At 55.4% G+C, this 12,035-nt stretch overlaps 1 protein-coding gene across 1 annotated transcript; it reads left to right on the plus strand.

Moving 5' to 3' along the window:
- Nucleotides 1-4,313: 4,313 nt before the first annotated feature.
- EN2 (engrailed homeobox 2) lies at nucleotides 4,314-8,866 on the plus strand. The gene is made up of 2 exons (XM_083865283.1): nucleotides 4,314-5,530; nucleotides 7,438-8,866. Exons 1-2 carry the CDS (start codon nucleotides 4,987-4,989, stop codon nucleotides 7,752-7,754), a joined length of 861 nt encoding a protein of 286 aa, XP_083721409.1. The 5' UTR covers nucleotides 4,314-4,986; the 3' UTR covers nucleotides 7,755-8,866.
- The last annotated feature ends 3,169 nt before the right edge of the window (nucleotides 8,867-12,035 follow it).

Here is a 12,035-nt window from a genome sequence, read left to right on the forward strand (position 1 = left end):
TGTCACCCAGTGTCACCCGGTGTCACCCGGTGTCCTGGCGGGGCCTCGCTGGCTCGGTACCCGGAGCAGAGCTCCGCCGCAGAGGGCTGGGGGGTCCAGCCACGAGCAGCGAACATTGTCTCTGTTCTGGGAAACTGTAGGGGCTTTTCTTTTCTTTTCTTTTCTTTTCTTTTCTTTTCTTTTCTTTTCTTTTCTTTTCTTTTCTTTTCTTTTCTTTTCTTTTCTTTTCTTTTCTTTTCTTTTCTTTTCTTTTCTTTTTCCTTTCCTTTCCTTTCCTTTCCTTTCCTTTCCTTTCCTTTCCTTTCCTTTCCTTTCCTTTCCTTTCCTTTCCTTTCCTTTCCTTTCCTTTCCCTCCCCTCTCATTCTCTTCTCTTCTCTTCTCTTCTCTTCTCTTCTCTTCTCTTCTCTTCTCTTCTCTTCTCTTCTCTTCTCTTCTCTTCTCTTCTCTTCTCTTCTCTTCTCTCTTTCGCCGACCACCATGTTATTGTGTTCTGGGCTGTTGTTTACCCTTACTTTCTCCCTAAATTTGACGAAATTGGAGGGTTCATTATTGCTGTTTGACCGTTTTCGATTGGGGCCGGGAAGGCTGTCCCCAGTCCCAGGGGCGGGAGGGGAGGGGGCTGCTCCTCGAGGACAGGGGCAGGGCAAGAAGAGGGGCCGGGGGAGGGCAGGGGAAGGACGGGGACAGGACAGGGCCAGGGGCAGGGCGAGGCCGGGGCAGGGCCGGGCCAGGGGCAGGGCGAGGCAGGGCCGGCACTCCCAGCCCACCCCACCCGCGCACCCTCCCTCCCGTGGGAAGGGGAGGCGGCGGGGGGCGGCTGCTCCCCGTCACTCCTCGCTGCGAACGGTGGCCGTGACCGAACGCCACTTTCCCGAGTCAGGACTCTGACATTCGCCCTCATCCGTTCCCTCCCGAGCATCCTCCGTGCCCCACAGCGGTGCCCTGCTCTGTTCCCGTCTCGGGCCGGGCCGGGCGCGGCGGCAGCGGGCTCTGCCCTCGCCACCAGCAGCTCATAAAATTTTCATGATCTTGCAAGAAAGTGGAAGCCGGGGTTTCCAACCCGTGTGTTTGCCCCCGTTGATGGGAAAGAATTCCCGCGTAAAGTGGATGGATGGGCGCTGCCGGCCCCACGACAGGCTGCGGGTGGGACCGCAGTGGCCACAGAGCCCCTTCATCCTGCCCGGCGTGGGGGGAACCGGGAAAATCCGGGGGTTTCGTGGGTTTCATTTTTGTGGTTGCCGGCGGTGCAATGAGAACCCGGCGGCGCTGGGGAAACGCGGCCGTGCTGGCTGAGCTCCCCCGGCCCGCCGGCTCCAGGAAAGCCTGGACAGGGCTAGGCGGGGGTCGCTGCTGCTTTTCCCCTTCCAAAATCGGTGCGAGAGCGCAGACAAGGCCGGGCAGCGCCGGGCACACGGCACGGTCAGGCTGGCAAAGGAGCAGCGACCTCTCCCCTCTCCTCCATCCCCCGCCAGCATCTCCAACGCGCTGCCAAAGCTGCCTCAAAGGCTTCGCTTGGAAAAATAAAGTGGTGCCGAGTGTGAGCGGGAGGCACATGGAGCTGGCAGGGTCCCGGCGAGGTGCCCGGGCTGTGCCCACGGGGCAGAGTCACTGCCAGACCTCCCCCGGGCAGGGACTGACTGCCTGCAGATGGGGAATCGCTGTAAACCCGCCGAAATTTGGAGCATCGCCTGCGTTTTGCGGGAGGTCATTCCACGCTGGGAGAACGGGAGGTGCGGCACCTCCTTGGGCTTCCACTACTGCTCTGGGCGTTTTGGCTTCCCAGCACCTCGGGGTTTGTTGTTTTGGTTTGGGGTTTTTATCCCGGCTGTGGGGAAAAGCTGGAAGGAGGGTTTGCTCGGCACAAACAGCCCAGGAGGCTCCAGGAGGCTCCAGGAGCCTCCCCATAGCCCCGGCCCCGGAGCTGCCCCTGCCCGCTGCCGGGCGAGGGTCGGCCGCAACCTCCCTCCTCCTTCCCCGCGCCGAGCTCCCGGCTTGTCATCCCGTTTCTAAAGTTCTCAGTGCCAAAAGCGCCCAGCAAATGACAGGGTGTGGGGGTTCCGCTGCACCCGCACCCTCGCCTATTCGAGGGAGGGAAAACATAGATTTTTTAAAGGGCGGCAGGGTGGAATGAGCCTCATTGAAACTACGCGGAGAGCCATAAGGAAAAGAAATATGGCTGGTGTGCAGAGAGGTGACATTTGCAGGCACTGGGTCTGCGAGTGGAGGCTGGAGCAAAAAAGCAAACGAAGCCCAACTCCCATTTTCAAGGCACCTCTCCCGGTGACCCGCAGTGGTTCCCGAGGAAAAGCCCCCGCACGCCGCGGTGCCGCTTGCGAGGCGAGCACAGACCGGAGAGCGATGGGGCTGCTGGGGAATGTTTCTGCAGAGATTGAGCTCCCAGATAAAAATAACCTTGGGAGGAAAAAAAATAAATTAAAAAAAAAAGAAAAAAAAAAAAAAAAAAGAAAAAAAAAAAGAAAAAAAAAAGGAAATAAAAAATAGTAATAAAAAGAGAAAAAATAGACCTTTCAAATTTCTTCGGTTCAGTATCAGATCACCCCTTCACCCCCCGCTGCCTCTGCATACCTGAGGTGCTGGATTATTGTCAGAGGACAGGCAGATGCAGTAATTGTTTTGTACAGCTTTGTTTATCTCCTACTTCGGAGTTTACCCCAGGAATTCTCCTCCCTGTCCTATGCAGGGCAGAAATATCCCCGCGAAGGAGCGGGATAACGAAAGGGAAGGGTAACGCTGCACCGGCAGCGAGCGGGCAGGTAACGAGGGGTTCAAGGAGGTTTAAAGTTTTTTAGCGGTAACTTGGGTCCGCCCGGGAGCGAAATATTTGAAGTGCAGCACCTTGAACACGTTTAATTATGGGGTAGTAGTAAAGAGAGAGCTTCCAAGTAATTAGAAAATACTTCTTGGGAGACAGGCTAATCGCTTTTCATGGGGCTCTTGAAGAAATTAACCTCTGGGTGCTTGTTTGAGCAAAACAACTTTGGATCAGCCACCGCTGGTCTTCGCTGGTGGACTCGACCCGCTGCGAAATACAAAGAAAATAGGGAGATGAATTTAAAATTAAATAAAAATTAAAGAATAAAAGAAAAGAAAAAGGGAAAGAAAAAAGGATTTTAAAAAGGAAAGCAAAAAAGGGACAGAAAGAGGAAAGAAAAAGAAGAAGAGGAGAGGAAAGGCTCACTGTCCCTTTCCTTCAAGGAGGCGAGTGATGCGTGTCACCGTAGGGAAGCCACCTCCAAATAAAAACGTCACTTCGGGGGAGAGGCGGCGGCCCCTGGGGCCGAGCCAACACCTCCCGAGCCTGCCCGGCCCTCGGCGGGGCCGCTCAGCCCTCGGTGCGCGCCCCGTCGGGGCGGTGGCCCCGTGCGGGCCCCGGGCGGGGATCTCGGCCCGGCTGCGGGGGGAGGACCCGCTCCCTCTTCTCGCTCCTCTCCCGTGCTCCCCGCGGAGGATCCGGGCCCCGCAACCTGCTCACCCCCCAGCCCTCCCTCCATCCAGCCGCACCTCGCTCCCTAGTTCTGTTTCGGGGTGTTTCTCCCTAAAGACAAACAGAACAGCTGCGGCAGCTTTCCCGTCCTAGAGAGACACGGGCTTTTGCGGGGCCCAGGGGGTGCCGGGCCGGAGTTTAGGGGGGGCAGCGCGGCGTTTGCGGAGCAGTCAGGGCAAATCAAAAGCCGCTGTCCGGCTGCGGGAAGGACGAGTCAATTACCGAACGGCGCCGCGGGGAGGGGACGGAGCCCCGGGCAGCCCGCGGGCCCCGGGCCGGGCCTGTTCCGCCCCCCGCTCCCCCCCCGGACCCCTTTGTATCGCCGCCGCTCGCTTAATATTATTTATGCGTTTCTGCAAGGAATTGTGGGATGCCGGCCCCCTCCCCCGGTAAACACCGGGGCAATTAAACCCCCGGTAACTCATCGCCGAGGAGGGGCGGGCGGGGGGGGGACAGCGGTGCTCTCCCCTCCCGGGGCACCCCCGGCTCCCCCCCAGCGCATCCCCATCCCCATCCCCGGGCCCGTCCGGGGGAGGGGCGTGGGCGCTGTCACTTACCGGGGCGCCCCGCACCACGTGTGCGCCCGCCCGGCTTCCATTGGCCCGAGGCACGTGTCGGAGCGCCCGGGCCGGCGACGTCAGCGGCGGGGGCCCCGTTAAAACCTAAAGGACAACAACCCGAGTGGAAGTGCCCGGGCGCGGCAGCGGCGGTGGCCGCCGGGGCGTAGCGCGGCGCAGGGCGGGCGGCAGGGCCGGGCAGGGCAGGGCGGGACGCCCCCCCACCCGCGGCGGCCCCCGCATGTGCGGGCGCGGGGCGGCGCGGGGCGAGGCGCTGCCGGCCGGAGCCCCGCGGGGCGCCCCTCACCGCCCTGCCCTCGGCGGGACACCGGCTGCTGCTGCTGCTGCCGAGAGCCCGCCTCCACCCCGCCCCGGCACCGGCGCTTCGCTTTTGCTCTTACACCCCCCCTCCGCTCCCCGGTTATTATTATTTTTATTATCGCTAATTTCTCCTCCGCGGATGCGGCGCGGCGGCGGCGGCGGCGGCCGGGGGAGCGGGCGGCAGCGCGCCGCGGGACCCAGCGGCTGAACGGCGGCGGGAGGACCGGAGACCCTGTGTTTTCATTTTTTCGGCAAAGTTGGAAGCGGTGCAGGCTCGGCTGCTGGCTTGCGGGTCTCCCTGCGTTTGTCTCTGAATTTTTTTTTAATTACTCTTCATTTTAATTTTTTTTTCCTTTTTTTTTTTTTTTTTTTTTTCCCAAACTCTGGATTTTGAATGCCGGGCGAAGCCAGGAGAAACGAAAGCAAATAGACACCTGTGCGTGCGTGTATATATATATAAATATATATATATAAAAATATATATATTAAAAAATTAAAATAAAGAACAACCGACTGCAGCAGCAACAACAACAGACAGCGCTCGGCAGCGCCCGGTCGGCGGCAGGCGGGCAGCGGAGCCGTCGGCGGGGCGGCCGCGCAGGATGGAGGAGGGCGGCCGGAGCCCCCGGGAGGAGGCGGCCGAGCCGCAGGAGTCCGGCGGCGACGCGGAGCCCGGCGGCGGCGGCGGGCGGCGGGGGCTGCTGCTCCCCCCCGGCGACCCCCCGCACCCCCACCCGCACCGCATCACCAACTTCTTCATCGACAACATCCTGCGGCCCGAGTTCGGGCGGAGGAAGGAGGCGGGCGGCCCCGACGGAGAGCCCCGGCGGCCCGGCGCGGACAGGGAGAGCCGCCGCAGCCCCGCCGCGGCGCCGGCCCCCGGGGCTGCTCTGCCCGGCGGCGGGGCGGGCTCGCCGGGCCGGGGGGAGGGCGGCCCCGCCGGGCTGGCCCTGCACGGGGCCGCCAAGAAGGGGGGGGACCCCGCGGCGCTGGAGGCGGCCCTGAAGGCGCGGGGGCTGAGCGGCGGCGACCTGTCGGTGAGCTCGGACTCGGATAGCTCCCAGGCCGGCTCCAACGCCGGGAACCAGCCCATGCTGTGGCCCGCCTGGGTGTACTGCACGCGGTACTCGGACCGGCCCTCCTCAGGTAAGCGCTGCCCGCGGCCCCTTCCCCGGGCTCCCCGAGCTCCCCGGGCCGCTGCCCCTTCCCCGGGCTCCCTGAGCTCCCCGAGCCGCTGCCCCTTCCCCGGGCTCCCTGAGCTCCCCGGGCCGCTGCCCCTTCCCCGGGCTCCCTGAGCTCCCCGAGCCGCTGCCCCTTCCCCGGGCTCCCTGAGCTCCCCGGGCCGCGCCCGCCAGGCCGGGAAGCGGCGTGGAAAAACCCCGCTCCCCTTCCCCTCTCCGTCTTCTTCTGGTTTTGTTTTGTTTTGGTTTTTTTTTCTATTCGGGTTTTGCGGTTTTGGTTTGGTTTTGTTTTGTTGGGGTTTTTTTGTGGCTTTTTTTTTTTTTTTTTTTTTTTTTTTTTTTTTTTTTTTTGCGGGTGGGCGAGTTGTTTAAAATGGCCTGAAAATGCTTGAGGCTGAAGGCTCGGCCGGGGGTGGCGGAGCTCAGGGACGAGGAGAGAACCAGCGTCCCTCTCTCTGTCCCCGCCGCCGCCGCGGAGCCGAGGCCGCCTGGGCTCGGGGCATTTCCCAACAACTGACGAGTTTTATCAAAGACGGAGGAATAAAAAACTGTCCTCGGGCTCCCCGCTCGTCCCCCCGGCGAGCTCTCCTTTTCCCTGCCGGGAAAGCCCCCCCCCCCACCCAGCGCTGGGTTTTGGGAAGGGGAGGTGGCATTTCCATAGGCCTCGCCTTGTTTTGATTAGTCTTTTTTGGCCAAAAACAACCCGCGATCGTTTATTTCTCTAAAAGAGGCCTCCGAGCCTCCGCCGTTTCTTTTCTTTCTTTTATTCCCCCCCCCCCCCCCCCCCCATATGCTGTAGGTCAGCTCTGTGGGGGCCGGAGGACATTTCCAAGAGCGAGGAAACTTCTTTGGCAGAGTCTGTGCCTTGGCAAGGGCTTGGGGAGAACGTACTGAAATTATCTAAAAAATAATAATAAAAAAAAATTAAAAATTAAAAAATATCGAGCAGGGAGAGAAATGTCCTTTCGCTACCGCGGGGACAGGAGGGCTGGCTCCGGCAGATCCGTAAAACCCCGGGTATAAACAAGTAGAAAACACTGGAGGAAGGCATGGGAGACCAGGCAGGAGATCTGCTCCCGGGGAAAAGAAAAAAAATTATGTGTCTTTCTCTTACAAAAGCGGCGAGGTAGGATTTTCAGCCGGGAGTCGGCCAGCCCAGGAAGGGATCGTAAAACGAGATGAAAATTAGTTGGTAATATCTGAAAACAAACTCTTACTCAGAGGTAATATTCAGAGCTGAATTGGAATTTACTCCATTGTTCTCCGGTGCTCTCCTTTGTTAATATTTAATTAACATACGTCCTCACAATGGCTCGGCCCGGGCAGAAAAGGCTCCTTGTGCTGCCGAGAATAATATTCCCGAGAATAATCTCGGCGGTTCGGATCGGGCCGTGCAGCGCCATATGGGCACTGCAGAGGAGAGGCCGAGCGCTTCTGCCCAAGGAAACTGTACGAGGATTTCCCTTAGAAAATTTTATCTCGACTCAAGAAAAAAAAAAAAAAAAAAAAAAAAAAAGTGGGAAAAGTATAGAGGTTTTCATAAACAAAACAAACAAAAAATAAAAGTGTTGAGGGTATAAAATTGAGCTCCGCGCTGTGCTCCTGGTGCGAGCTTTCCTGGCCGGGCATTCCCGGGCCGCAGAGACTCGGGATTTGTGTTTCTGGCTGGGGAGAAGGGCCCGGGGGGGCGAGGGCAGGGGCGGCCATGGGGGGCTCTGGGGGCTCTGGGGGCTGCGGCTCCGTTCCGCCGCCTCCCGAGCGGAGCATCCGCGGCCGCGGGGGCACAAAGCGGCTCCTTCCCCTCCGAGGGGGCTCTGCTGCGCCCGCAGAGAGCGCGGCGGTGTCGGTGCCTCTCCTCTCTCCCGGCCGTAGGTCCCCGCTCCCGCAAACCAAAGAAGAAGAACCCCAACAAGGAGGACAAGCGGCCTCGCACCGCCTTCACCGCCGAGCAGCTGCAGAGACTCAAGGCCGAGTTCCAGACGAACCGGTACCTGACGGAGCAGCGGCGGCAGAGCCTGGCCCAGGAGCTCGGCCTCAACGAGTCCCAGATCAAAATCTGGTTCCAGAACAAACGGGCCAAGATCAAGAAGGCGACGGGCAGTAAGAACTCCCTGGCGGTGCACCTCATGGCCCAGGGGCTCTACAACCACTCCACCACGGCGAAAGACGGCAAGTCGGACAGTGAATAGCCGAGGGAAAGGGGGGGCGGGAGGACACCGGGGAGGGAGGGGGAGGCGGGCTGGGGGGGCCGTTTGCAGTCAAAGTTTATACAATGCAATAATTTAATTAAAAAAAAAAATAAAAAGAAACGTAAGGGCCAGTGTATAAAGATTATACCAGCATTAATAGTGAAAATATTGTGTATTAGATATAATTCTGCAATATTCTATGTATATATAATTTACAGGTAAGGTGGTGTAAAAATCCAAGAGATCTGATTATAATTTTTTTTTTTTTTTTTTTTTTTTTTTTTTTTTTTTGGCTGGTCGGTTTTGGTTTCGGGGGTTTGGGCTCGTTGTTTGGTTTCGTTGGGTTTTTTTTGGATTTTTTTTTTTTTTTTTTTGGTTGTATGGAGTTTTTAGATGCTATCTTTAAGATATTTTTTTTTAAGCTTAAGTTACTTTTTAATAGACTTAAGCGCAGTTTTAATGGACATTGGACGCTGTTTTTTGAAATTCAAAAAAGAAAATTAAAAACAACTTTTGCTGAAGTCCAAAGATTTTTATTGCTGCATTTCACACGACTGTGAACCGAATAAATAGTTCTCCTATTTGTTCTATGAGTTTTAACTTTTTTTTTTCACCCCACCCCTAACCTTTTATTTTGGTTATTTTCCTTTTTTTTTTTTTTTTTTTTTTTTTTTTTTTTTTTTTGTGGTTGTAGTGGTTTTTTTGTAATTTTTTTTTTTTTTCTTGAGTTGGGGTGTCTGGGGCTGATTTTGGGGATAGACGAGGAGAATTGAATTTTAAAAGAAAGAAAGAAAAAAAACTATAAGTAACGTTAAGGAAACAAATCTCAAAGCATCGTCTTGAAACATGCCCGGGGTCCTTTCCTGAGCCTCTGCTCCTCCATCACGGCCAAGGAGAGCCCCGGGCGGCCGCGGGTGCGGAGTGCAGGGCTGGATGCTGGATGGGATGGGGTTTGCACCCCCCCTCCCCCTTCCAACTTGTTGGGAAAACTTCGGGATCCCCCTCTCCGAAACGCGGGAGCCTCTCCGGGCTGTGGCTCCTCCCGGCCCCTCCAAGGGCAGCCGAGAGCTGGGCCCCGGCTCTGCTCCGACATCACCTCCCCGAAACATTTGGGAGCGTTTTAGCCCCCCCTCTCCCCCTACCCCCCCAAAATATCCCATTTTTATTTGTCCCTTCCCCTGGCAGCGCGGTCCCCGCGGGCGCGGCGCTCCGTGTTTGTCCCCACACGGCCCCTCCTCACGCAGACACCCCCCTGAAATGCGGCTTTTGGGGCGGCTCGAGGCCCCTGCGCTGCCCTGAGCCCGTTTGTTTTGTCCCGGGGCGCGGGGTCCTGTCCCTGCTGGGGACGGGGATTTGTCCCCCCCGGCTCTGGGGGTGCGTGGCCGCTGCTCAGGAACGGGTTACCCTGCGACGCTCTTTGTGGGGGGGGGGAAACTTCTCGCTTTGCCTTAAAACCTCTTTATTTTGCAGCTCTAATAGATACACACTGTACATAGTAGTATAAAATTAAGAAAAGAAAAAAAAAAAAGAAAGAAAAAAAGGAAGGAAAGAATCCAGCTATAAAATAAAAAAAACTGTAATTTTAAATTCTGTGAATAACCATCAGCTGCTTAGGAGCCAGGATTAAATGACTTTGCCTTTTAGCAAGAAAGCAAAGGATTTTTTTTTTCTTCTCTCCAGTTTATAAAACATGTGCATTTTACAATTGCAGTATCAAATATTTATAATCGGATGAAATATGAATGTTTCTATTTACAACTGTGTTCTCAACATTGTGAACATTCTCGCTGCATTTTGTGTGTTTCGATTCTCGAGGACTGCATTAAATAATAATAATTAAAAAAAAACAACAGCCAAAGAACCCACTTTCTTACGAAATCAACCCCGTGTCACTCAGACGTTACAATGGAGCTGTTCGGGAATATAAATCCCTAAATGTTCATAAAAAGCCTTCAGCCTGCACTTGTGAGCGTTGGAGCTGGAATTAGAAGTATTTCGTAGTTTCAATTCTTTACAGGGGCGTGCGGGGGTTGTGGGGAGGAGAAAAATCCGAGGCGATTTGTGAGAGAGGTGGTTTTGCAGCCAGGCGTTTCTTCAGCCCTTTGACTTAAGGAGGAAACTTTGGGGATTCGTTCCTGGGCTGAAGGAGAGGACGGACACAGCCGGCCCCGAGCCCCTCTCGGGCACTTCTCTCCTGCTCCAAAGGAGCTGAAAACGGAAAGGAAAAAAATCTCTTTAATCTCACGTACTGTCAACAGGTTTCACCTTTTCAAGACTTTAAATACCCGGTGGTGCGATGCTCTGACAGGCTGCGCTGGGAAAACCTCTGCTAGAGAAACACGTAACCTGGAGCTGGGCAAGAGGGATGGAATATTGCCCACGCCACGCCACGAAACCAGGCACCCTGTAAAATACTTGGCAGCCCCGGGAAGTGACAGGACCACGATTTTAGGACAGGCTGGACAAAAATAAAACCATCATCCGCCTTGCTGCGACCGAGGGCACAAGAGCTCCGAAATAGCTTTCCGCAGGCAGGAGAGGAGAGGGAGGAAGGGCAGAGCCTCGCTCACCCTCAGGGTCGCTCCTGCTGCAGGGGACACGCTCCCAGACAAAACCGAGGAGAGCGGAGGGGGGGAAGGTGTGTTTAAAATTTTATTTCGGACTTTAATTTTTTCAAGCTGCTACTTTGGGATATATTCTGCAAGGGGTAAAATTCTCCAGGAGGGGAGCTGGGATGTGCACCAAGGGCTTCACCTGCCCGGAGGAGATGAACCAGGGCTGAGTGTGGGGATGTTACCAGGATGCTGAAGGCTCCTGCTTCCCATCTTGCTTTATTTTCCCAGCCTCTCTGGTTTGCCTGCTTTCTATGTATACATACACATATATATATATATTTCTTTTTTAATCACCTCCATTATTGGAGGCAGGTGATTTATAATCCCTTGGGAGAAAATCGATGGCAGTGGGCACTTAAGAAGAGTTTTAAATCTGGTTTTAAAAATAGCTTTCGTTGTCCCACCGTATAAAATGGCACCGTGCGTGTGTTACACGAGGGTGGATAAGTTCCACGGAGATATGATTTGGTTTTTTGGGGTTTTTTTTTTTGGAAGTCACTAAACCTGCAGTGGGGGAAAATTTGGTCCTGCTCCAAAAAGTGCAGGCAGAAGTGGAGTTTCCACCTGTCCTCACGCAGCCTATAAGAAATGCTGGGAACAGAAAACAGATGTTCCAGCGGGAATGTGGAGTTCTAGGTTAAAAAAAAATCGTAGTGAAACTTCTCCAAGCTAGCCCAGCCTGTGGAGCAAGGACAGACAATATCTCGCTGCTGCTTGGATTTTATCCAGACCAGAACACAAAATCTTTGCCATGGGTAAGCCGTGCCTTCAGTGGGAGCAGCGAGAGCCTCTCACGGCCCGCACTCCTCACCTGCCCGCGGTATTTTGGGGAGCGCTGGGTGTGAAGAGGCGCAGGTTGGGAGGGACTCGCTCCTGCCGCCTTCGCCACCCCTTGAGCGGCCGCTGCTTCCCCCGCGCCGCTCCCACGGCCGGGCAGCGGCTCCCCGCTGGCTCGGCAAGGGCGGCACAGCTGAATTAGCCCTCGAAAATTTAAAATTTAAAATTATTTGAACAGGAGGAGCAGCCGCACAAGCTCCTTTTGCAATTTGAGCAAAGCAACGAGCCCTTTCTGAAGCAGCCTTTTTGATCTGGAAAAGGCAGGACCCCAAGCCACAACAGCTCCCAAGCCGGGCCACAGCCTTCCCCAAAATCCGGCAGTGCCGGGGCAGGGGCAGAGGCAGGGCTGGCCCTGGAGTCACACGGCTGGCAGCGTTTTCATCCTGGCAGGCAGCTCTCCCCGAGATTTCCCTCCCCCATCTAGCGGGGCAGGCTCCTTCCCCACCAGCCAGAGCAGCAGAGTTCAGTTAATTTTTTTTTTTTTAAAAAGGGAAAAAAAAAAAACCCAAACAAACAAATCAAACAGAACAACCAACCCAGGAAAGTATTTCAGGGCCGAATAAAAATATATCTGCACTTGCCCGCGCCAACCAGCCCCTCCGTGTAATTAATTAAGCGGATTTTTTTCCGTAACTCTGTTCAATGAGCATCTGAGCACTGAGGTTTAGTGAAGGTGTTCCTCCGCTCCCTGTTACCGCAGGATGTGGCACATGCCATGGACAAACCCACACCCAGGCACGATACATGTAAATGTCCGCGCCATTGATTGTGAAATGCATATCAGAGTTAGAGGGGGAAACTATTTAGCTAGCTCGGGTTTGTAGGAGAA

Source organism: Zosterops lateralis (assembly GCF_965231275.1).
Source record: "Zosterops lateralis genome assembly, chromosome: 1".
Taxonomy (NCBI): Eukaryota; Metazoa; Chordata; class Aves; order Passeriformes; family Zosteropidae; genus Zosterops; species Zosterops lateralis.